This window comes from Varanus komodoensis, unplaced genomic scaffold (genome assembly GCF_004798865.1).
Source record: "Varanus komodoensis strain SLA01 unplaced genomic scaffold, ASM479886v1 scaffold74, whole genome shotgun sequence".
In the NCBI taxonomy this organism is placed as follows: domain Eukaryota; kingdom Metazoa; phylum Chordata; class Lepidosauria; order Squamata; family Varanidae; genus Varanus; species Varanus komodoensis.
In genome coordinates this window covers 966,908-991,930 of record NW_025336401.1, presented here as the reverse complement: position 1 = coordinate 991,930, position 25,023 = coordinate 966,908, and the positions used below count along the sequence as shown (strand labels likewise).

The 25,023-nt window shown below is 64.4% G+C and overlaps 2 protein-coding genes across 2 annotated transcripts; one reads left to right on the top strand and one right to left on the bottom strand.

The window, feature by feature from the left end:
- Positions 1-1,026: 1,026 nt before the first annotated feature.
- LOC123034958 (gap junction alpha-3 protein-like) lies at positions 1,027-1,923 on the top strand. The gene has a single exon (XM_044452772.1). It carries the CDS (start codon positions 1,027-1,029, stop codon positions 1,921-1,923), a length of 897 nt encoding a protein of 298 aa, XP_044308707.1.
- Positions 1,924-3,245: 1,322 nt separating this feature from the next.
- ZMYM3 (zinc finger MYM-type containing 3) lies at positions 3,246-23,117 on the bottom strand. Its single transcript, XM_044452740.1, has 25 exons — positions 22,989-23,117; positions 19,476-20,353; positions 18,901-18,944; positions 18,353-18,425; positions 16,991-17,282; positions 16,657-16,834; positions 15,757-15,969; positions 15,342-15,492; positions 15,035-15,150; positions 13,542-13,628; positions 13,221-13,371; positions 12,729-12,901; positions 11,443-11,608; positions 9,513-9,571; positions 9,091-9,256; positions 8,704-8,819; positions 8,434-8,608; positions 7,439-7,585; positions 6,988-7,091; positions 6,415-6,583; positions 6,156-6,307; positions 5,740-5,854; positions 4,625-4,879; positions 4,397-4,535; positions 3,246-3,843 (listed from the first exon to the last, which is right to left on the bottom strand). The coding sequence occupies exons 2-25, from the start codon at positions 20,341-20,343 to the stop codon at positions 3,645-3,647; spliced, it is 4,308 nt and encodes a 1,435-aa protein (XP_044308675.1). The 5' UTR covers positions 20,344-20,353; positions 22,989-23,117; the 3' UTR covers positions 3,246-3,644.
- Positions 23,118-25,023: the final 1,906 nt, after the last annotated feature.

Below are 25,023 nucleotides of genomic sequence, written 5' to 3'. Positions count from 1 at the left end.
AGCCCCTCGCCCCGCGCGGCCCCATGTGCGAGAGGCTGTTTCCAGAGAGAGGCAGTCCAGAAGAGGCCCCACCTGGCTTGAAGCGCGCCAGTGAGTGGACCAGCTGTGCCAGCAGCAAAGCGCCGGCCTCGGAGGGGACGCAGGCCCGAGCGTTTGCGGCTCCCGGGGGGCACCCGCACCTGGATGACTGGCTGGGCTCCGGGGAGCGTGCGCACTCGAGGAGCTGCCCCCGTACGCCGGGCAGTGGGGGCGACTGTGGACTTCGGCTCCCGAGGGCTGCAGCCTCCTGGCGTGCAAGGGGTGAGTTTCGCTCAGCTGGCTCGGGGAAGGCTGTGAGGGGCTTGCCCACCCCCTCCCACAAATGCCCACCCCCAGTCCTAGCGAGCCGCGCAGGGGTGCTGCAGCTCCGTAACAGCACCCCTTCTTGGCATGTGGAACACCGCAGGGTGGATCTCCAGCATCCTGGGGCGGGGTGAGCCGTGGGCACGACGCTGAGCTGGGCTTACCATGATCTGCGTTAAAGCAGCTGCTCTCAGAACCACGAGGGCCAGAACCTTGCTTTGCTTTAAGGTGGGAAGGCTGCTGCTCGGTTTTGGAGGTCCTGCTCGGCACACAGAGGGTCTTGAGCGCAGGCAGGGCTGGGCAAGCTCCTGCCTGCAGCTCGTCCGGGGGGCCAATCTTGCATCGGCCAGCCCCGGGGCCCCATGCCCACCGGGGCAGCGCCCTGGCCCCACCCTGCTGGAGCCCGGCCCTCCTCCTCCCATTCTGGTGCTGGGGCAAGAAGCGGCTGGCTCGCCTCGAAGTGGCTGGAACTGTGAGGAGCACCGCCACCCTGGGCGGACCGGGTGGAGGGAGCTCCTTCGGTCGAGTCAGGCCCTGGCGTTTCAGGGACAAGGGCCCCGCGAGAACAAAGACCAGGCGCCGCCTGCCGGCATCGAGCTGCGCCTGGAGAGCCGGCCTCCCCCAGGCCTGGCCCCGTCCTGACGCACCGGGCCTCTCCCTTGCAGGCTGGCCCGCACGGCTCCCATGGGGGACTGGCAGCTGCTGGGGAGGCTGCTGGAGAGCAGCCAGGAGCACTCCACCGTGGTGGGCAAGGTCTGGCTGACGGTGCTCTTCGTCTTCCGCATCCTGGTGCTGGGGGCCGCGGCGGAGAAGGTCTGGGGGGATGAGCAGTCCGGCTTCTCCTGTGACACGAAGCAGCCCGGCTGCCAGAGCGTCTGCTACGACCAGACCTTCCCCATCTCCCACATCCGCTTCTGGGTGCTGCAGATCATCTTTGTCTCCACCCCGAGCCTCATCTACCTGGGCCACATCCTGCACCTGGTGCGCCGGGAGGAGAAGGCGTGGGCAGCCGGGGGGGTGGCTGGGGAGGCCGCCGGGAGCCCCGGTGCCCACCCCGGGACCAGCGGCGTGCCCACACGGGGCACGTGCAGCCGGATCCACCTGCGAGGGGCCATCCTGCGGACGTACATCTGCAACATCGTCTTCAAGGCCCTCTTTGAGGTGGGCTTCATCCTGGGCCAGTACGCCCTCTACGGCCTCGAGCTGAAGCCCCTCTACACCTGCAGCCGCTGGCCCTGCCCCAGCACCGTCCACTGCTACATCTCCCGGCCCACCGAGAAGACCATCTTCATCCTCTTCATGCTGGCCGTGGCCTGCCTCTCCTTCCTGCTCAATGTGGTGGAGATGCTCCACGTGGCCGCCACCAAGTGCCGGCCCAAGCCCGGCTCCACGGCCAACGCCCCCGGCCGAGCCCGGCCCCTCCGCCCTAGCCGCACCCCCCCGGACAGCCGCTCCCCGCAGGAGGCCGAGCAAGCCCGCCCTGGTTCGGAGGCAGCCAGCCCAAGTCCCACCAGGGTGGGGGGCCAGAAGCGGGGCAGCAGGTCCAGCCAGAAGTGGAGGCCCAGCGACCTGTCTGTCTAGCCAGCCTCCCACTCGCCGGTGCGGCCGGCGGTGTCCTGGCCCTCAGTGCTCCAGATCCTGGGCCCCCCACCCCTGCAAAGGCTGGCTGCGGAGGGAGGGCGGGCAGCCACGGGCCCTGGAGGCGTGGGGGGCCCTGCAGGGAGGCCCCTTCCTTGCCCCCCGCCACAGGGGCCCTCCTGGCACCATTTGCCCCCGCCCTTGCTCCGCCCGCCACCTTGCACCACTGCCCTCCCCTAGAAGCGGCCGGCCAAGTCCCGGCGGAGGGGCCTGTCTCGGCAGAGCCTGCTGCCCCCTGGCGGGCAGAATGCGAGCGGGGCTCCGGAGGCCTGTGGGAGGCTCTGCCCCACCACAGCGGCGTTAGGAGGGAGAGCGGGCAGCCTTCTCCCCCGACGAACACCTGAAGCTGGAGTGCTGACAGGCACCCACACGAGAAGGGGGTGCAGAGAAAGGCCTTTCCAAGGGGAGAGCAGCAGCAGCAGTGGGGCAGTTTAGCCGAGGGAAGAGGCCAGTGCATGGGGGAGGCACCGCTGAGGGACACAAAGGATGCCCAGCATGGAGAAAACGAAGAGGGAGGCATTTTCCCTCCTGCTTATCAAGCCTGGACTCAGGCTGATCTGGGGAGTTACTTGGAGAGGATGCAAGAGAGAAGTCTTCCCACCACGCAGGTAAATCCTGGGACTCACTTCTGCAAGAAGCGGGGACGGCACCAGTCCAGGCAGCTCTGGGGGGGCTCGAGGGCAGGGTGTTGTGCCCGCTCGTCCGGCCTGAGGGATCCTGGGAGCAGCTGGCCGGCCGAGTGCTGGGCTGGGGGCTCGGTCAAGCTACGAGGACCCGCCACCTTCTGCTCACGGCGCCTTCTGTGGGGCAGACGGGCTGGGCGCCCTCTTGCTCCCCTGGCTGAAATGAGAGGCGGAGAGCGGAAGGCAGGTTTTGTGCCTTTATTTGAAATGAATGGTTTCCAGAGACACGGGGAGGGGCAGGCCCAGCGCCCGGCATCACGGCGGTGGGACCCGCAGCCGGCTCCCTGGCGACGAGGACACAAGCGGGCTGGGCCAGAGCAGTATGTACAGGGCTCGACAGACGGCACCATCACCAGCCACAGAGCAGAGCTCAAGGCGACACACACGGATGGGGGAGGCGTGGGGAGCCGGCGGCCGCTGCCCCGTGGGGGCGGCTGGGCCTCGCGGAAGCGGCGGCAGCCGGTGTTGCCGCAGGGCCTGCTCCCCAGCAGCGACGAGAGAGAAAGGGGGAAGGAGTCAGACCGCTGGGGGAGGCAGGGAGAGGCCCGCCAGCTATGGGAAGGGAAGGGGAGGGAAGGGGAGGGAAGGGAAGGGAAGGGAAGGGAAGGGAAGGGAAGGGGGACACGGCAGCAGGAGCCCCCACTAGGGGACGTGCGAGCAGGAAGACAGGATTGTGTCCATCCTGCTGGGCTCCCCAGAGGCCCAGCGCCCACCAGGATGCTTCCGCACCCCTTCCACAAACAAAGAGCAGCCTGTGGCATTGCCCACCCGCCACTCCACCGGGCCCCAGAGGGCCGGGAGGAGGGTGGGCCGGGACTCCGAGGAGGCGGCGGGCGGCCCGTGGCTCCTCCCAGGGCCGTGGCTGGAGTCCTACGGGCCCGTCGGCCCGGACAGGGCAGGGGCAGTGAGGTACACCAACAGACCCCCCGGCTCTGCCCAGCGTGTGGGGTGCCCCAGCCCGCCCCGGAGAGACGAGGCCCCTCAGTCCGTGTCGTCATCCAAGCCGCTGCCGCGGCTGTGCTCCTCATGGATCTCGCGCACGGCCAGGATGCGGTTCAGCATGCTCTCGAGCATGGTTCTGTCCATGGGGATGACCGAGTACCACAGCGGTGACTCGGCGATGCAGGACCGCTCGGGCTGAAGGTAGAAGACGTCGTTGCGGTTCCGAAGGCTTTCCGGGCTGCGCAGCGGGAGAGGGACGGCTGGTGAGTGCGGAGCAGGGACCCCTGCAGGGGCTGGGACCCGGCCCAGAGCTCCCCTCCAGCCCCCCGTCCTGAGTCCACGCACAGAGCCAGGGCCGGGAAGCACGACCCCTGGGGCGGGACAGAGGCGCTCCTTTCTGGTCAGGACAAGCCCCTGGGCCCCCGCTCAGGTGCACCTGTGCCTCGCCTGCCCCTGGCCCCGCAGCCGCCGGCACCGACCACCCTCTCCCCCGGCAAGTCGCCTGCTCCTGCCAAGGGCTCTTGAGCGGACGTGGGAGGCCGGCCGGCCGGCCAGCCAGCAGGCAGGGCCCTTCCCCAGCCTGGCGGGAGGGCACCCTTCCCTTCCCTTCCCTTCCCTTCCCTTCCCTTCCCTTCCCTTCCCTTCCCTTCCCCGCGAGCCACGTCTTTCTGGAGCGCAAGCCTGTGGGCAGGGCCAGCTCCGTTCCCAGGTGCACTGACGCCGCTCCAGGAGCCCCACGCGCGACGCGATGCGCACAGCACAAGACTCTGGATCAGCGGGGAAGCACTCACCATTTGGAGAGATAAAACTCGTAGAACTTGACGGGGCAGCGCAGCGGGTTCAGGCGGTTCTCCCGCTGCTCCAGGACGGGCAGCTCCTCCTCCCGCTTCCGCTTGCCGAGGCCACCCGTGCCGCCGCCGGCAGCGCTGTCTGCAGGGAGAGAGGCGGTCACCCCGGGCCGGCCGGCCGGCCAGCCGGCCAGCGGGGGCGGGCGAGCGCGCGGGGGGAGCGTTCCCTACCTCGCCCCTGCCGGTGCCGCACGGGAGCGTAGTACCGGATGCTCACCACCTTGGCGGTGCCCCGGGCCGTGCTGCGCTTGCGGGACTGGCGCACCACGCTGGCGAAGGAGAGCCGCAGGTGCTCCTCGGCGGTCTGCAGGCCGAAGAACTTGGTGTTGAAGAACATGAGCGTGTTGAGCAGCACGAAGGGGGAGTAGACGCCCAGCTGCTTGCACTCCCAGAGGTGCTCCTCCTCCACGCGGGAGAAGACGGCGTCTGCAAGAGAGCACGGCCTGCTCAGGGCACGTGGCCCCCGGCCCGGCCCCGCGGGGCAGCCGGAGTCGACCGCTCCCTGCGCCCAGCCACGAGGACTGCCGCCCCCGGCAGGGCATCGCTTGGGTGTCTCGACTGCTCCGTGGTCCTGATCCCCTCGTGCCGTTTCGGAAGCTCCTTGGCTTTTCCAGGGAAGCAGTACAGAGGTGTCATGAACAGGAATGAGCAATCGCGTGGTAATTGCTGGCACTGGTGACGGGGCGGAGAAGAAACAGGCCTGGGCGCACGCGCTGGGCAGGCCCCGGGACGGATGCTCTCTAGTACTTTCTCAGCCTTGCCAACGTTCCGGCAGTCAGGCACCCCTGAGCAGCCCTGGCTTCCCCAGGCACCCTGCTCTTTCCCCCTCGCCCTCGGCAACAGTGGCCCGGCGTGTTTGCACAAACAGCCTGAGGTCCAACACATGGAACGGCTGATGCGGCAAACCTCCCATGTACACCGAGGGTCCCGTGAAGGCCACAGGCACCATTTGTGACGCTTGGGGAGAAATAGGGAAATAGCTGCAGAGCAGCCACGGTGCCTCCAGACAAGAGGCTCCAAACCGTGCGGCCCAGGGCTGTTTCGTCTGCCCCACGCCCCCAGCATAAGGGGCAGAAGCGCATCCCGGTTGCTCCGTCAAAGACCTTCGAGAGTCGCAAGTGGCTCGCTGAGCACGGGGGGCAGGGGGGAGAGCACAGCTCAGCAGCCCACCCGCCGATATCCTGATATCCCAGGCCTCCGTTCCGAGAGGCCACCTGGGCACCGCACGGGCCCTGAGGGGAAGAAAGATGCCCCCCCTCCCTCCCTCCCACCGCCCAGCTACATACTGTTGGGCAGGATCGTGGGCTGCCAGCCGCTCAGCGTCTTGTTAAGCTCCTGCACAAAGGTCAGGTAGTAGAGGTCTGTGAAGATGTTCACCATGCGGTTGTTCTCCAGCAAGTACTGATGGGGCAGAGCAGCGGGGTCAGCAAGGGGATGCCGTCCCGAGCGCAGGCGCACCTGTGCTCACGGGCTGCGCCCACTCTGGGCTGGCATGCAGGTGCAAGAGGTGGGAGGCAGGGCCATGCGCCCTCAAGGTGTTCCCTCCCAGTACTAGCTGGGCTGACAGGGCAAGTGCCTGCGGGAAGCTGCCCGGCCGGCCATCGTGTGGAGCCTCCTGCTGGGCAAACACTGGCCTCCGGGGCCACAGGGAGGAGGAGGAGGAGGAGGAGAGGAGGCCAGGAACGGGCCGGCGGCTGCGCACCTGCTGGATGCCGAGGCAGAGGTAATAGATGCTGTCCGGCTCGTAGCGCTCGCCGTTGGGCCGGGTGATTTCTTTGACAAACTGGGCCAGGCCGTAATTCAGCTCTGCCGCCGTGCAGGCCAGGATGTCCTCCTTGATCCGCATGGGCTTGGCTGCGAGGCCAGAAGAGGCAGCCTTAGGCACGGAGGCAGCGGGCGCTCACTGGAACAGGGCGGGCCCCCCCCCCAGCAGCCCCCCCACCGCCTCAGCCCAGACTCACGGCCGAAGCGCAGCTCGTCGCTCTTGCTGGTTTCGCCCCCCGCATACTTGGCCTGCACCCAGCTCTTCCAGGCGTTCACGCCATAGGAGTAGTTGAGGGCCGTGCAGCTGGGCTGGCTGCTCATGGAGTCCCGGGAGCAGCTCTCCGAGAGCACCAGCCGCTTCTGGCCCTGCGGGAAGGGAAGGCGGAAGGGGCTGCCGGGCGGGTGGCTCTCACCCAGGGCGCACCCCCCTCGTGGAGAACAAGGGCGCCCCCCGGAGCTGTAGCTACTTGTGGGCGTGGCGGGAGAGCAGTGCACCTCGGGCCCCCCCAGTGGGCTCTCTTGAAATACCCAGGTGATCTGCCCACCTGCGGCCCGGATGGAAGTCCCACCTTGCTCCCGTCCTGGGGTCACAGCTCCCTCTCCCCTCAGGAAGGCTCCCCCAAAAGCCCCTCCTTCACAGCTGCTGCCTGACGACGCCTTTGCAGCCACCCGCTCCAAGCTGGGCGTCCCCTGCCACGCTCTCGCCCGAGCAGGCAAAGGTGTTTCTCTGTGACAAGGTCAGTCTGGCGGGGGGACCAAGCAGAGCTCACCTTGCGGATGGCCCGGGGCAGGTCTTGGTCTGCGGAAACCTCTTCCGGCCCCACCAGGCCACAGTCGAAGAGGAAATCCACGCTGGGGTTAATGTCCAAGGGGTCTGGATGAGGGAAGAGCCGCAGAGGTGGGCAGAGCCCAAGAGGAAGGCCCCGGGAGCTGACAGACCCCAAGCCCTCTGCCGGATATGAGACCTGCCCACACTTTCTGCCCTGGAAGAGTCACCCGCCCCAGGCTCAGAGGGAAGCCAATGCCTCTCCCCTCCGCAGGCCGTGCAGGCCAGCCCAACACCCGCCCTTGCAGGGGACCCCAAGCTTCCAGGAAGGGTGAGAGACACCGCAACCCTTCTGGCCAGGCCAGGCCAGGCCAGGCCTCCAACTCGCTCCTTGCACACACACCCTTCCTCCTGCTCCGGGGCAGACCCGCCCCCAAGGCTGTCCTTGCTCTTACTTTTGGGGAAATCGGCCTCCAGGTCCTGGCCCGGCTCATCCAGGACATTGGCCATCTTGACCGCCATGGCCAGCACGTCATCCCTGGCTGGCCCAAAGAGGTCGCAGTCCTCCAGGAGGCCTTCTGCACTCTGGTTACTCACCAGGTCTGTGAACGCAGAAGCGGGTCAAGCGTCGGCCCCACTGGTGCCGGCACAAGCGTGCAAGGCCCCAAGCACGCCAGGGGTGCTTTGCCAGCCAGAGCACAGACTGCAGGGGGCTGAAGGGTTAACCCTACGGGTCAGGGATGGGGAACTCCAGCCTGTGCTACAGGGCCCCCTGCGCTCAGCCTGCAGCCTCCCCTCCTTGGCTTTCAAAGCCCTTCGGAAATCTAAAGTGGGAGTGAGGAACTGCGAAGCGCTCCGTTACACCTTCCTGGAACCCGTGCGGCGCTCCGGCTGGGGCAGCAAAGCCGTGTCCACGGTGTGTGTTTGCGTGTGTGCTGGGGGACCCTGTTCATTTCTGCTCCAGCTGCACCTACCAGTAGCAAGGAGCAGCCGGAAGGGAACCTCAAACTGGGGCTGAGGCAGGCTGCCCCGGAATGTGTTGCATGGGGTTGTGGTGCTGTTTCAAACCTGCCTTTTTCCTTTGATTGAAAGGTGGGATTCACATCAAATCTTGCTGTAGGAATTGCAGGCCTTTGGGAAAATACTTTACTTCCGTAAGCCAGACGTCAAGCGAGGAACTAGCTCTTCCGGCATGCTTCCCATTCCCACACCCCCATCATCCCCAGCATTCCTCTGGGCCACGTCAGGTGAATTACAGGAGCAATTTTGGGCGAGGTGCAAAGCCGCAACTTTGTGTTATTCGCTTGGACAGAGTGGGGAGCTTTCCTTGGACTCTGGGAGGGGGACACCAGTGGGAGAGCAAACGCCCTGCTTCTTCCTCCGCTTGACCGGAGGCAGCCTGGGGATCAGGGCCACTGCTTGGGCAGGCCAAGTGTCTCTTGGCACCTACCGCAAAGATCCGAAGAGGCCTTGTCCAGCTCCTCTGCCTCAGCGATCATCTCGGCCATGGCCAGGATGTCGGCTTCCAGGGGATTGGAAGGGATTTTGACCTTCAGTTCCTCGATGGTCTCCACAATTTTCTCTGTGCTCTCCAGCGTGGTCGGCAGGAACATTGGCACAGGCACCTGGGGAGGGCGGAAGACGGGCCCAAGAGGGAGTGAGGGGGCAGAGGGCAGCGGCAGCGGCAGGGGCAGGGCCCAGAAACCCACCGGGGACCTACCGGAACGGGCATGGAGAAAGGCACGGGTACTTTCTGGCAGTACATGTTCATCGGTACAGGCACAAAGATGGGCACTGGAATGGGCAGCACGACCACCTGCGGCTTCCAGTCATCCTCTGCCAGGGAGGGAGGAGGAAAGGGGCGCCCATCAGGAAGTGCTTGGCAGGGACAGGCTCCCGGGACCAGGCGGGGGCGAGGCCTGGCCTGGGGGCGAAGCCAGGAGCCCAAGCCAGCCCCTCAGCAGGCCCCTCCGCTTGGACACGCGGCAGAAGGGCAGGAGGTGGGGAAGAGGCCGGCCCCACCCTGTGCCCCCCCCGGGCAACACCGGTGCCCACAGTGCGGGGGCCGAACCCCTGGGCCTCAGGCCTCCGCCGGGCAGCCCCTCACCTGTCTGGCAGCCCTTGGACTTCACTTCTGCCCTGCACGAGACGCCCCGGTTCTGCAGGAGCGGTTTGCACATGGCGGCCTTGTTCTTCCGTGGAGTGGCCGGCAGCGGCGGCAGCGGCAGCGGAGGAGCGGGGGCCACAGCAGCTGGGCTGTTCTTTGCAGGTGCCTGGGCAGGCCCGGAGAGGACGCACGTCAGCAGCCGGCGCAGAGCGCGCCTGGCCCCCAGCGTACACAGGCCTCGGGTTCTGGCCGGGCCGCTGGAACAGCCAGCTCCAAGAGCAATGCAGGAGAGGAGGGCACAGCCGCCTGCCCTCGTGAAGCTGAGCGCCAGCCCTCCTTTCCAAGGCCCCGGCCGTCCCCGGCCCCACACCGACAGCCACCCACCCTGGGGCTGGCCAAAAGGAGGGGCAGCAAGCACTCACCGCACTGCTCTCCGCTTGGGGTGGGGTGCAGGAGGGCTGCTTTGGCTCTGGGGTCTGACCTGGAAGGAAAGGGGTTCTGAGGTGAGCAGCTGCAGGGGCCGCTCCCACAGAACCTGCCTGTGCCGGGGAGGCAGAGGGCCAGCACGAGGGGCTGTCACGTGGGAAAGGGCCGCCACTCGACCTCTGGCATCTCCGACCCGGGGCAGGCTGGAAGGCGTCTGGCACACGAAGGACGGCTCCGTGGGACGGTCCTCTGAGTGGGCAGCGCAGCCAGTGAACGGATCCGACTGCCGGGGGAGGAGAGGGCTCTCCGCCACGACAGGCGTTTCGTTGAGCAGAGGCCAGGAACCCATCCGCCGGGGGCCTTGAAGCGCATCCCTGCGCCATGCAGGGATTCGACTCAACAGCCCTTGCCCACACGGGCACTCCGGGGGCGGCCTGAGGCGCTAGGACAGGGCAGCCGGGGCCCCGCTCACTTCCCCAGGCAAGGCCTGGGCATCAGCTGCAGCTCGGAAGGGCTGGCCTGCGGGTGGGGGAGCCGCGGAGCAGCTCCCCAGAGATGGCCAGGGCTCGGGAGCAGATCTGGGCCGCGCCTCCGGGCTTTGCCAGGGACCTGGTGTGGCACGGGGGCCAGAATGCTGGACTAGTGCTCAGGAGGTCCGGGGTCCAATTCCCACTCAGCTAGGAAGCTCATTGGGTGATCGTGGGCCAGGCACTGACACTCAGCCTAACCTACCTCACAGGAATGTTGTGAGGATAGAATGGAGAAGAGGATCACATAAGCTGCCCTGGGTTCCTTGCAAGAGGAAAAAAGGCAGGATATAAATGTAATAACAAAAAACAGAATCAGCCAGTGTTTGGAAAACAAGGACGAGAGGTCGGGGAGGACGAGAGAAGCCCGTCAAAAAACAAGCAGACACGTGGGCCTTCGGGCCCATCCACCAGCGATTCACATGGAGCACCGCATGGCTCACGCCGGCAAAACCAAAAGCCAGGAAGGGACCAGGAAGGCGCTCTGAGCCGCAACCCGAGACACAACAGCAAGCCCCAGGGGCCACTGCCCTGCTGCGCCCCGCCAGCCGCTGCTGCGTGTCCTGCGATCCTGTGCCGGCCGAAAGCCCCCAAAGGGTCGGGACTCACTCTGAAAGCAGCGCCCTATGAGCCCCACCTTTTGTTCACGAAAATCCATGCGCTCAGCCCACGTGGCCGAAAAACACATTCGTACCCGTTGACTCTTTTGCGTAGAAGGGACGCGTGCCCAGCGGCAAAAAACGCGGCTTAGAGCGGGCGATGCGCAGCCCCAGCCCAAGGGTTGCCGACTGTGGCGGAGACAGTTAACCGGGGGGATGCGGGGTGGGCCAGTGGGTTGGGGGTGGTGAGAGAGCAGTCTCAGAAACAGCAAACGGAGCCAAGTTTTGAGGCTGTGAAGCAGGCAGGGCGGGGGGGCCCTCCCCTGCTTCCGTGCCCATTGTGGGCAGCATGTGGGTCTCCAGAGCTCCTGCCTCGGAAAACAGGACCCGCGCGACAGCGCAGAGGGAGGCCGCTCCTGCGACAGGAGGGCCTCCCGTCCTACTTGCCTCTGGGTCTCCCATCCCAGGACTGCTTAGCTTTGGAGTCTGAAAGAGGAGCGGGTGGGTGAGCCGGTGAGCCAAGCCAGCCGGCTGGCCGGCACAGCATCCCTGGCCTGGCCGGGCCGGGCCGGGCCCTGCCCACGCACAGCAGCAGACTTGGGCCTTCCCTGCTGGACGTGGGTGCTCCGGGCGGCCCCGGCCTCTGCCAGCTCGCCCTGCGTGTCACAGAACCAGAGAGGTTAGCAGTGGAGGGATGGCCCCGGCAGGCGGCCCGCCCTTGCGGCCAGCGTGCTCCTGCGCCCCGGGCACCCCCCCGCCCCGCCCCCCCGGCTCCCGGGGCCGAGCGCGACACCACTCACTGTGCAGCAGGCTCTCAGGCCCCTTCTGGGTGTCCAGGTTGGGCTGGCTCTGCTGGCTGTAGAACCGGAGCAGGCACTGCTGGTTGCAGAAGTGCTTGATCTGCCCTCGCCAGTGGATGGTCTCCAGGAGCTTCCCCTGCCGCTTGCAGGCGTGGCACCGGGCTGCCTGAAGGCCACGAGGGGGGGGTCAGGCAGGCCTGCCACGCAGCCCCCGCGGCCCGGGCTCCCGCCCTCAGCGCCTCGGTGCCCTCCCCTGCTGCCGCTCCGGCAGGCAGCTGCTCCACCAGCCTGGCTGAAGGATGGCATCTGCCCCCCCCCCCCCCGCCCTGGCCCTGGGCACCGCTGCGTGCCAGCCAGGCGGCCTGCGGACGGGGCCCGCCTGGCCCGGGAGCCCTTTGGCCAGAGAAGCCGCGGAAGACGCCGCCGGGAGGGCAGATGGCGCAGGACGGCCTGAAGCTCAAGGGCGGTGGAACCGGGGACCTAGCTGCTTCGGGAGGAGGTGGGCTCCCGGTGGCTGGCGTGGGGCGTGGGCAGGCACCACACCCCCCCAGGGGCCTGGGCGGCCCTTCCTGTGTCCCACAAAGCCGGTGCCGCACACTGCAAAGGGCGGCGACGTGGCAGATGCCCCGGCTGCAGGCCCTGCCATGCCGCAAGGGACGCCGAGGCTGAGGCAGCCGCGGACAGACAGCCCTGACCACCACCACCACCACCACCTGAGACCCCGGGCGAGACCCCTCCCAGGCGCTCTCCCTCGGCGAGCTCACCACCACGCGATGCTCCCGCTCCCACCGGCGTGTCTGGCAGGCCAGGGGCGTGGAGGCCGAGGCCTCTTTGGCTCCACCTTGGCCCCGCTCCCTCTGCGGCCAGGACAGCGAGGGGCAGGCCAGTGGGGAGAAGGGGCAGCAGCGTGGCGGGCTTTGGCCAGGGGGCCCTGGCTTGCAGGGCGGACTTGGCAAGGGCCCAACCTTGCTGACGCTTGGCGCCGACACCGACCCTGGTGCTTCAAAAGAGGCGCAACCGGGATTGGGGGACCCACTTCCCGTTCGGGGAAAGCCAACGTGAGGCCGCTTGCACAGCCAGGCCTCCAGGGGCAGAGGGGAGGGCAGCCATGTCAGCCCTCAAGGTGGACCAGGCTCTCCCTCTACGGAGCTGTGGAAGAGCAGTGGGCGGTGGGGGCCCCCACCAACAAGTCCATGCACACACAGCTGCCCCAACAGCCAGACCCGCCACGATGCTCGGCCTCCTGCCAGCCCAGCCACAGACCACAGACGCAGGGGCACACTGACCTTGTAGTACCAGAGCAGGTATTTGCCCTTGCACTCTTCGCTGCAGAAGTCCCAGGTGCTGCCCTCCAGCTGCTCGGTGACGGCCCGCTGGCACGTCTGGGAGCAGTAGGTGCAGGTGATGCAGCAAAGGCCCAGGTTCTTGGTGAAATCCTGTTTGTACAGCAGCACACACCCTGCGGAGAAACAACACGGGTGAAACCTCCCCGGGGGGCTGCTGGGGGCAGCGGGAAGCCAGAGCAAGGCCCTCACGGCACGGCGGAGCGGACGCGCCCCCGCAGCAAGACAAGCCCACACGGGCCCCGGGTGGCGGGGGTGCAAAAGGGCCCCTCCCCGTCCGCCTCTCTGGCTCGAGCGCTCGCTCCGGGTACCAGCCGCCTGCTGTCCCGGCCGACCCAAACACACGAAGGACGCGGGCCAAAGGCGCCAGCGAGGGGCCTCCGCCCCTCTTCCTCTCCGCCAGACAGGGCTGCGCTCGGCCCCCCGCCCAGATACCTTCGCTGCAGAAGTTCTTCTCCACGCCCGAGAAGCGCATCTTCTCGTGCAGCAGCTTCTCCTGCTTGCAGTGCTCGCACTGGGACACCACGCCCCGCAGCCGCTTGAAGTCCTCGCAGCAGTCGCGGCAGCAGAACTGGTAGACCTTGTCCTGCCAGAGAGAGCAATGGGCGCGTGGCAGCCCTGCCCGGGGAGAGCGGCAGGCGCGTGGGCGGCGGGCGAGGCCCGCAGCCGCACGGGGCCACCTGCCGCTGCCCCGCGGAAGCCGTGCCCCGCCTCGGGCCCCGGGCCTCTGCCCACTCCCGCCGGGCGCCCCCTCACCTGCCAGTCCAGGATCTCGGGCTTCCCAGTGAAGAGGTTGTGGCAGGAGTGGCAGGTCAAGTGGATCCCACCTTCCGGGCTGTTGCGCTGCATTTTGAGGGAAGGGGAGAGATTCAGAAGGGGGCTCGGGACCGCCTGCCCCCGGAGCCTGGCCCGCAACTCGCCGGTCCAGCTTCGTGCCTCTCCCCCGGAAGGCCTCCCGCTCCCCCGCGGCAGCCCCTGCGCCCCCCGTGCTGCCCTCTCCCCCGGGCCTCCTGCACTGCCCCCGCCAGCTGGGCCCGCCCCCCGCCCGCCCCGCCCCCGTCACCCCCCTCGCGCCCCCAACCCACTGGCCGCAGGCACGGGGCCCGCTTTGCCTTCCCCTCCATGGAGGGCAGACTGAGTCCCACGGCAGGAGGAGGCGGGGAGCAACCAGCAGCTTCCCATGCAGGCTCTTCCCAGGGGACCTCCAGCTGCTGCAGCTGCCGCTCCCGGGGGGGGGGGGGGGAACAGGGCTGGGCCACGCTCTTTGGCAGTACAAGAGCCACATTCTGCGGGTGGAATAAAGTATGCAAATCACACAAATGTTAATTTGACTGATTTATTGGATAGCAGACACAAACTCTCTTCGGCATCAGCAGAAGTAGAAACAGCTTTATTTGAGACAATGACCCTCACGATAGATTCAACATCATAAATAGATATATCCATAAGCTAAAAATGAGATGCAGAAGCCGCCCCCCTGCACCAATCCACCCTGCCCTGCCCCACCGCTGCCTCAAGCAATTGGCTGGGCTTCTGTGATGTCACCGTATTCGCGAACCTCAATTTGGGGCTTTTTGGGGGGAAGGACATTCTGCCATACAATGCTGAGCAACAACGCGGCTGTGGGGGAGCAGGGCGGGGCGGGGGAACTGGTCTGGCAGGGCCCGGCTGGCTGGCTGGCTGGCTGGGGCCCTCACACGGGGCCCAGGAGCGGGAGCGCAGGTTGGGTGCCGGGGCGATGCAGAACGGGGAAGGCAAGGCAAGCGAGGCGGCTGGGGGAGGCAGGTCCAAGAAGCAAAACAGCAAAACCTCACACACGAGACCTGGGGAGAGCGTTGTGGGGGGGGATCAGGCTTTCTTACTAAGCAGCACTGACTGGAAGATGAGAGAATGAACGCACAGCTCATGGAAGCCCAGATTCGTGCAGCTAAACAGGGCTTGCGTGCTCCCGGCAGGGCCTGGGCAGCTCGGGAGAGGAACGCGAGCCCCACCTTCGGCCAGGAGAAGCCCCTTCCACGCCACCTCTGGCCCTAGGCCGGGGGCAGATGTGGCCATCACCAACCAAACAATGAGAGCAGAAGCTTGCTTGCTTGCTTGCTTTCTTTCTTTCTTTCTTTTTTGTGTGTTTAAATATGAAAGCAGAGACTTTTCGGAAGTCTGATGGATGCACCAGATCGCAGCCATGCAGAAAACCCACGTTCCTGGGTTTGGTCCCGTCACTGTGACGGCGGCCGAGCCTCCGTATGTACCTGGAATTTGGTCCAGCAGCTGGGGCTGCAGAACTGGTACACCACCTGCTCGTTCTTGTTGTAGTAGCAGGGCTCAGGCAGAGTCTTCCGGCAGAAGCTGCAAGGCCGGGCGGGCCCTGGGCAGAGGGAAAGGCCGGGCAGGTGAACAGGCTTGGCCCCGGCTCCCGGCGCTCCTCTCCTGCCTCTGGAGGTGGACAGACCCGTGCCCGGCAGGGCAGGCCCGGCCCCTCCACCCCCCGAGGCGCACAGCCTCAAGCCTCCCACCCGGGGTCCCCAGAGGGCCAGCAAGGGCCGGCCGGCCGCTCACCTGTCAGGCCGGCTTGCTTGACTTTGTAGGAGGTGGTGCAGCAGATGGAGCAGAAGAGGCTCGTCTTGCCGTTGCGGTCCTTGTGCGACAGCATGTCGAAGTTCTTGCAGAGTGTCTTGCACCACATGCAGGGGTAGACCCGGGTGTTCTTCTGCAGGGAGACGAGCGGGGCAATGGTCAGGGGTCCGAAGCCCTGCCGGGCCCCCCGCAACGAGCCAGCTCTACACACTTCCCCCAGCAACACGCACAGACCCTCAGGCTGCGGAGAGGAAGCAGGCTGGGCAGGCTGGCCGGTTTCTGGTCGCCGGTGGAAAGGCCTGTGGCCAGACTGGGCTCCAACGGCTGCGGGCTGCTGCCCGAGACCCTGGCGCAGGGCGGGGGCCCCGGGTGCCTCTCGCCCGCTGCCCAGCCTCACCTTCTTGTAGCTGTTCAGGCAGGTGGTGTTGCAGAAGCGCTTCTGCTGCCCCTCGTGGAAGAGGTACTCCAGCGGCAGCCCCTTGTTGTACAGGTAGAGGCCGCAGTTGTCACAGCAGTTGGTCTTCAGCCCCTTCGTGGCACGGAACTTGGTGAAGCAGGCGTCGCTGCAGATGCGGTGCACGACGTTCCCGTTGCTGACCTCGTGCTGGATCTGCGGGCGGGGCGGGGCCGTCGCTCACTGGGGGGCACCCGCCTCCACCTCGGGAGGAACGGAGCCGGGGGAGCTGGCGCCCCGCAATCCGGCCTGGGAAGGCACAGCCTTCCGATGCCCTGCGCCAACGCCACGCTCTGCCCGAGGACCGGACCGTGCTGCCCCGGGGCACGGCGGCACGTGAGGCGCTCTGTCCTCAGCAGGGGACCGATCCGGTGCGGGCACCACTCAGAAGCCCCTGTCCAGGCAGCCCGGTGCTGACGAGGGCTTCCTGTCCCTCCAGCACTGCTTCTCCTGAGCCGAGAGCTGCTGCCGGGCTGCCCTGCCAGCGTGCGCCCCCTTCTTCGCCACCGCGCTTCAAGAACTCAGCAAGGCCGAGGCTGCCTGCAAAGGGGCTTCCTGCCCCACGGCTGCCTCTCAGCGAGCTGCCCAGCAGGGACTGCTTTGCCTTCCCACTGGCCCCCCCTCAGGATACAAACTGTGGAAGCGAACCCAGGTATGGCGAAGCGCCGCCCCCGCCAGCACCGACGGGAGACCGGTCTGCTGGGGCGCAGTCCTGCTGCTCTGCTCCAGGGAGGCGCCTGCCAGTGATCCAGGGCTCTGCTCCCGAGTCTTGCCCACCACAGGCACTTCAAGCCCCCTCAGCAGCAGGGCACTCCCGCCCGCCCCAGCCCGCCCTGCACTCACCTCGCCGGCTTTGTAGCACACGCTGCAGCGGGCCGTGTCCGAGGCGTCTGCCGCCGGCGGTGCCGGCCTCTGCTGCTGGGCTTCGTAGAGCGAGAGGCACACCGAGGTGCAGAACTCATGGAAAGAGCTGCCCGAGCCAATCTGGGCCACCACAGAGTCCTTGGTGTTCCAAATCTCCCTGCAGGCAACAGAGCGCCAGTCAGGCCGGGGCTGCTCCCAGGCCTGCCGCTGCGGCTGTGAGGAGGCCGGCGGCGGCAGCGGGCATGCCTGCACGGGGGGGGGGGGGCAGTGGGGGGGTGGCAGGGCAGGAAGGAGGCCTGGCCGCGGCACCCACTTTTTGCAGAAGGTGCAGTTCCTCTTGGTGAGAGGCCTTTTGGAGAAGGTGGTGAGGCAGGAGCTGGAGCAGAAGAGTTGAGGGAGGCCCTTGCGCTGATAGGCAGTCTGCCCCTTCTGCAGCGGTGTCCGGCAGTTGGCGCAAGTCATCTTGGTGACAGTGGACCGGGCCGCCCGCTGGGCCATCTGGTTGCGCAGGGACATCCGAGTGGTCCGGCGGGTGCGGAAGGGGACAAAGTCCTCATCATTGGGATCGTCCACCATGGCGTCTGAATCCTCATCGGAGACGGGGACTGCAAGGTGCAGGACAGAACGTTTACGCTGAGCGTGGCGGTTCTGTCCCTGCTGCTCTGGCAAGGCCGGATCAGGCCCAGCCAGATTCCAGCATGAAGACAGGGCCTGCAGCTCGGAAAAGCCTTCGAGGAACTCCAGGATCATTTTCTATACTGGGGCACAATCCTCTTCCTCTATCGAAACAAATCCCTGCTCAATGCACTCTTCAAAATGCTTCGGAAGCGAGATTTCACCCTTTCCTTTTAAATCTCTTTTGTTAAAAAACCCTATTTTTCTACTTGCCTCTTTCTTCAAGAAACTGAGGACCATGTGCGTAGGATTCTAGAGTCAGAAGGAGCCATTTAGGCCACCAACTCTTGCTTAGTTTAAACCACCCCTGGCAGAGGGCTGCACTTACAGGAGGTCCCACCCTTTCCCTAGGTATTCTTGGCTGTCAGGCAGGTTTCCCTGCTGTTCAGCTGACATCTCCCTTCCCATAGCAAAATCCCCTTGCAGTCTCGAATGACACAGAACATGCTGCAGTCCTCTGAGTGGCACCCCCTTCTGGTACCTGGAAAATGCCACCCTGTCTCTAATCCCTTGATCACCCCACAAACTCTCCCTCCTTTTCTCTCACCCACTCCTTCACCTTCACAGTGACTCTATGAGAGCACGTACGGGACAGGGGAAGTTATCCCAAGACATGGTCCTGGCTCCAGAACTCTCAATAAGCTTCCAGGTAAAGTGGGCAGCTGACCCTGCATTCCGCCTGTCCCGGCCGGACCCTTGGTGCCCTCCACTCACACCCCTCCCACTTTAAGGGGTGGCAGCTTCTCAGCAGAGGGCTCCCTCTGCCAGCAAAAGCCCCCGGCCCCGATGCCAGGCATCTCCAGTCAACAGTGACCCCAGGCGGTGGGGCATGGGAAGGCCCGTCTCTCAGGCCAAGCGCCACCGCCATGCAGAGAACAGGGCGAGGTGGGCCAAGGCCCTGCCCTGGCCCTCGGCCACCCTGGTGCTCCGGGCTAGCCCAGCTCACGGCTTGGGAGTGGCTCCTCCCCTCGGCTGCAGCACGGCAGCCAAGGCCACTTACTGCTCTCAGAGGAGTTGACAGTCTCCGGCCGTGACACCTCAGCTCTCCTTGCTCTCTCACTCCTTTTCTGCTCCTGGAAGACAACGAGGGATCAGCACCGCATACGGTCGGCCCAGGCAAGCCCCTGTTCTGCGGGTGGCTGCTGAACAACCAAGAAGGCGAGGCCCAGGGCAAAACAGGCAAGCTCAAGGCACACTCTGATCAGGCCCCGAGCTTAACAGCCTTCCCCAAGCTGGCACCTTCCCCTAAGCCCCCGTCAGTGTGACTAGCAGCTGTGCTGGCTGGAGCAGACAGGGACCGTGGCCCAGCAGGTGTGCAGACAACCAGACAATCTCGATCGGTACGCATTTGCACCAGTGAGAGAAGCAGAAGAAAAATTGGGAGGGGGAACACAGTGTACAGAACTTCAAGCTTGGCACAGTGCAGGGGGGGCAATGGGGAAAATGTCCCTTTCTGCAAGAACCAACTGCAGCCAAGAGGCTGAAAGGCCTTGTGGGGATGCCCAGCGTCCCTGTGGGTTGTCACCACAGCCTCACCGCCAGCCTTACCTTTTCAGCCGGCTGCTCACTCCCCTTCGCACCAGGACCTTCTCCTGTAAAAGAAACACATGGAGACCCAACGGTGGCGATGATGCTCCGAAGAGAGCCACGGCCGGGGGTGGAGGCAATTGCCGTCTTGCCACAAGATCTGTCGGTGGCCGGGAGAAGCGGCTGCTTCCAAGCAGTCTGCAAATTCCTGCCCGTACACCTGTGACTGCATTGGCTTGGGGCGATGAACCATCAGGGACGGGAGCCCACTGTGCCCTCCAGTTTGTTTGTTTAGAATATTTATATGCCGTCCTGTCGCGAAGGCCTCAGGACAGCTTACACAAACGAATAAAAAAATAATTCTTCGCCAGTTCTGCCTGGCAAAGACAGAAGAAGAAAGGGACCGAGGCTGGTGAGGGAGGGCAGCAGAGGAGCCCCACACCAGCTGACTACTGTGCATGGAGTACAGCTGCGACAACCTCTTCCCAAGGGGAGCACCGTGGCGTGGCCAAAGGCGTGCCCCCCTCACCGAGCCCCGAGCAGGCGCAGAGAGGCGAGGGCTGGGCTGGTGGAAGGGCCCTCTCCTGCGCACCCACCTGGCTGCGCAGCCGACTGCTCCGCCTCGCGTGCCTTGGACTTGGCAGGTTCCCTCTGGCTGGAGCTGCTCTCCCTCTCCGCTTCAGCCAGACGGCCCACTGCCGGCTCAGGGGCGGGGTCAGAAGCGCTGTTGAGGACGGCCTCCTTCCCGTCCTCTGCCGAGGCTGCCGCGTCCTCCCTCTGCACCGGCGAGCTCTTCCTGGGGGATTTCAACCGGGCCTTTTTGGCCAGCCGGGGACTGGTTGGGGCGCTGCCGGGCGAGGTGGCGGGCTCCGGGGCGGGCGGTGTGCCGCTCACCTCCACCATATCTGGCAATTCCACGGCACCGCTGTCGGGAAGGGAGGCTGCGCTCTCCACCTGACCCTCTTTGGAGCCGTCAGAGTCCACTTTTGAGGCACCTTCTTCTTCCCAAACCTCGGGCACAAGGGCTTCGGCTCCTGAGGCAGAAGAGTCCCTGGGGCCATCCTCGGGCTCCGCAGAGGCGCTTGCCTTGTACAAGCTGTCCACGTCCTCCGGCTTCTCCAGAGCCACCGCATCATCTTCTTTGCTCAAACTGTCCAGGAGGGTCGGCTTCTCCATGACCTCCAAAGCACCAGGTTTCTCAAGGGCCAGGCTGTCAGGCTTGCGGAGCTCTGACACGTCCACTGCTTCCGCCAAGCCCAGGTCGAAGCTGCCGTCTGAAGCAGTTTGTCTGGCTGCTTCCCATTCCATCTCTTGAGACCGAGCTGCTGAGGCCTGCGGGATGGAAGCCGTCTGGGAAGCAAGTAAATCCTCCCCAAACTCCATGTCTGCCGGGAGGTCACCAATCAATGGTTTGTCAGGAAGAGACAGTGGCCCTAAAGAGCCAGGGAACTCACTGGAATCCATTCAGGAGCAGCTAACGAGAACCAGAAAGAGAAAGGAAGGGTCACCACGTTTTAGTGAACTCGTGCAGACACGGGTTCTGCTCTTCTGTGCAGTTAACTCAGTAACCCCCTAGAGGAGATATCTGCCAGCCAGCCTGAAACGGAACCACAAAATGAGCCCGATGAATCAGAACCAAACCCAAAGCAAACATATCTGATTTACCATTAACTTAAACTGAAATCCGCTCCCTAATCATAAATACTGACAACTAATCCAGAAAGCAAGCTGAAGAGATTTGAGGGGAGAGTGAGAACTCCTCCATCAGCCCAGTCCACCCGACCCAATGCCAGCTCATGCTTCTCACATTCTGGGGAGCACTTCAAAAAGAAAAAAGACTGTAAAACAGCTACAGGCTACTAGTTGGAGGACTACTTTTAAAAAACTCAGTTGCCTCTTTGCTACTCCTAAGAATGCTATGAAGCACGCAGTGTTTTTCTACCCATGCCCGGTTATAGGTCATGCTCATTAAAATAATAAACAGATCATGCCCATCCAATACACACAGGGCTTCCCCAGAATGCTTTGCCCACTGAATCCCATCCCAGTCCAAATGGGCAGTTCAGAATGGCCCCTTCGCAACACCAGCAGCAAAAGCACACAGGGACCCAGCTGCTCTCAAACTTGAGGATTCCCTGCAACGCAGGCCCTCCCTCTCTTTTCTTTTAAATGTAGTTTGGCTTCTTGGCAGCCAGAAACAGAGATCTTCGGACAGCTGGACTGTCTTTAAGGTTAGGCCATCTTAATAAATTATGTCAACAGCGTGGCTCTAAATGTTCTTGCAAGGTCCGAGCCATGAGAAGGAAGCAAGCTAAAAGTCTAAGCACATACTTGACGTATGCAAGTCAGCTACAACTTTGTGGCATTTATCAGAGCAAGCCTTTAGTGCTGAACCAGCCAACGCTTGCATGAGCAGAACCCAGAAAAAGAGCAAATGCTGCTTGGGATGAGAGGAGAGGTTGTTAACAAGTGATGCCTGCATGTGATTCGAAGCTGCGGCTTCCCTGGTTTCTCCGGGTTGATCCCTAGCCTCCTCTCAACAGTGCTGATGGTACAGTGGGTATGCACTAGGGAGGAGGTGCACAAGTTCTCCCCTGAGCTGACTGACACAGAGGATGCCTGCCCATCTTGCAATGGACATTAGGCACCCCTGACAGGTGGTCGAGGCTGGACTGAAGATCCATCAGTGGCGGACAAAACATTCCGCCAGTTTTTCCACCTGCAAAGTGGAGAGGGAAGTTTCTTCTCTAGGCCTCGCATATCAGTCAATATGGCCTCTGCCCAAAATCTTTAGCACACCTCCACAAGTTCTCCTTAAATGAAGAACTTTGCTTTTAGCCTCATTTAAGTACAGCCTCTTCTTAGATCTGGGGACAGGGAAGCTACCTGAACCTGGGGAAGGGTCTAAAGTCCAAAGATGAACAACCAGCAGCTGCTCATTCACCTTGAGCTCAGTGTACCAACTTCAGTGGCACCCTTAGCAACTGCCCGGGTCCATCCTGGAAACTAGGCCATGAGGCTGGATTTCATCCATTTCTGAAGCCAAAGAGTGCTGGTGTGACACATGAAACTGAGGAAGCTCAAGTATGTATGGCATCTATTGTCAGGAATGCTCTGCAGAATACAGCTGTGCCCCTGAACCTGTTGATCGGTGAGGTGGAAAAGCAATTGGCCCCTTTAGAAGGAGAGCAAAGGGGCTACAGCGCTCAGAGGAAACCTCTCAGTCTTGGGCTGCCCATCCAATGCATTGAAAGGGAACTGAATATCATTGACTAAAACTTCCCTACGATGCAATCCTATGCACTTTTAAACAGACAAAATGGTTTACACATGCTGACAGTTGTCAGCTCTTCTTCTGTCTACACTTTAATAGGATTATGCTCCTCAAGTCTGTATCTAGGGTTGTTGGCCTTCCCTTGTATCACCTGTGAACAGCAGTCCACATCTGTGAAAAACTTTGTTTTGGCGTCCAATAGTTTTGCTTTAATAGCAGCACTCCAGAGTTACACAAAGCACCATTCCACACGCACAAACACACGTTCCTCTATTTTCCCCAAGGAACCACTGCAGATTTTCCTCAACTTGGTCAAAATCCTGATAGGAACCTATGCTTAAGGCGTCCACCACACCCTTCCCCAATCAGGTGCCCTTCACTTCGTCTTGACTACTGGTCCTGCAGGCTGGGGCTTTTGTGATCTGATGCCCAGGAGGGCTGGAGAGCACCAGGCTGGCAAGGCTGGGTCACACATTCTCCTACAAGCTATCCACGTTAGTTCTGCAGGCATCATGGGCACAGCTGCCCTGCAACTGCAGCTACCTTTGACAGGTACACACTCCATGATCCTTTTCCCAATATAATTCTCACCCAACCCCTCAAATCAAGCAGAGCCACTAAGTCCACAGCCCTATGCAGGGAAAAAAAATCTTTCAGACTTTATATTGGTCATTCCTCTTTGGGGGGGAAGATATGAGAGAATGCAAGGCACGGCCTAGTTCAAACAGTGTGCTCCTCCCTCCACAATGTCCTCCAAACCCAAATCTGCCTCACTGGAGACCAGCACTCTACCCACCAAGAGGACAAGGTATGACTTGGCTCTAATGACGCTTACCTGCCAGGCAAGCAAGTGCTGCAGGTAGGACTGGATATGGTCTGCCTGACTCCTCCCACTGCCCAGCAAGTGCCTGCAGGATCCTTCCCACTGTCGGGCAGGGCTAGCCAGCCCCACTGCAGAGCCCCCTCCCCCACCTGCTACCTGCCAGCCAACCAACATGCCGACGATCCCAGGTGGAACTTGGCCTAGTTCCTCCTCCTGCCCAGCGAGTACCTGCAGGATCCCTGCAGGCCCACTGCAGGCCATGCCGGCCTCACTGCAGAGCCCCCTCCCCAGCCCGCCCCCAGCCCAGGTGGGATTTGGGCTGGCCCCGCCCCCCGCCCCGCAAGTGCCTGCAGGATCCCCCCCGCTGGCGCAGGCCAAGCCCCTCCCCCACCCAGCAGGCTTGGCCCCGCCCACCCGCTCGAGTCCCCGCCCCCTCCGCCAGTCCCGCCCCCTCCGCCTCACGCGGTCTCGTCTCGCCTCGTCGCCGCGCCCCTCCCCCCGGGCCCACGATGGCCGCCCCCTCCCCGCCGCTCACCTGCCTGCGCCGTGCCCCGCAGTGCCACGGCGGCAGCGGCGGCAACTCCGCCGCAGGTCTCCGTCTCCTCCCACCGCCCGCGCTGCCAGGAGCCCACCCAGGGTCCGGGTCACGGCTGCGGCCCCTTTAAATGGAGGCGCCGCTCGGAGCCCTCAGCGCGCCGCAGCCCGTGCGAGGGGGGAGAGGTCGCAGAGGATGCCGATTGGCTGCAGCCAGGCCAGGGCCGCGCCGCCATTGGCTGCCGGCGATGGGGCCCTGCGCCTCCATTGGCTGCAGCGGGGCCTGGGCTCGCGAGACTGGCAGCGGTGCTCGGGCTGTGCGCAAAACTCGGCGCAGATCCTCCCGGCCGTCGGGATCGGGAGGGGGAGGCGGAAAACTCGGAGTGCCGAGATCCGGAGCGGAGCGGAGCGGGGCGGCGTGGGGGAAGGGCGCGCAAGGAAACCCCCCCATCTCCTGCTCGCCCCCCCTGCACTAAACCACGGTTACCTGCAAAATCCGGGGAGGGGTCGCGGGGAGGAAAGCACCCCCAGGGAAGTGGGGCTGCCCCTGGTGAATCCCCTCCCTGCACCCCCCGGGGTCCCGCGGCGTCCCCTCACCTCTCTTTCCCCCGGGTGGTGGGGCGCGCGAACGACCCCCGCAGTAGCAGCAGCGAGAGGAGCCGCCGCCGCCGCTGCAGCTGGAGCGCCTCCCCGGGGCGGCGAGTGACGGCGAGGCGGAGGGAGCGTGCGAGCGAGCGAGCGAGCGAGCGCGCGGCCAGGGTGGGGCGGACACGGGGCAGCGGCGCGGGTACCGCCCCCGGGACGGCCGGCCGGTTGGCCGCCCGAGCGGGGGGGGGGGGCAGCACGGGAAACCCCCTTCGGCTTCCCCGCCCGCCCTGGGAAGGGACCCGCATCCTTCAACGCCCCCCCGCCACGAATGTGCGTGCAGCCCTCCACCCCTGGCAGTGCCTCTCCCCCCTCCCCTCCCCGGGGCGGGGGGTCTCTGCCCCATCGTGGCGCCCTGCCAAGGCCGCCCCCAGCATAGACGCACACATTGCAGGAGCCCGGCTCCCCCACGTCTCCTCCGTGGAGGTGCCTCTGGAGCAGCCCCAGCGCCCACCTGGACCCACCGCACCCCCTCCCTCCGTCGAATCCGGGCGCCCCCACATCACGGAGTCCCCCCCACGCGCGGAAAAGCTGAACATGCGTCCCCCCCACCTCGCATGCTCCATCGTTCCCGCCTGGAACACGAGTCGCCTGACTTCTATTTGTCCCCCTCCTCGGATCATGCGAGGTCCGACCCATTTCCCAGAGACGGGGCTGCTGTGAAGAAGCACCCCCACCCACACATGCGGAGCGCATCCTTTTGATCTGGGCTACCCCCACACACACGCACACACACGCACACGCACTCCCCAGCCTTTCTCCTCCTCCTCCCTCCGAAGCATGAACTGGGCTTGGAAACAGCCTCCTTCCCCTCGGATTCTTCCCCCTGGCCCCACTGCCCCCCCAACTGCATCCCGCCCAGGGGATT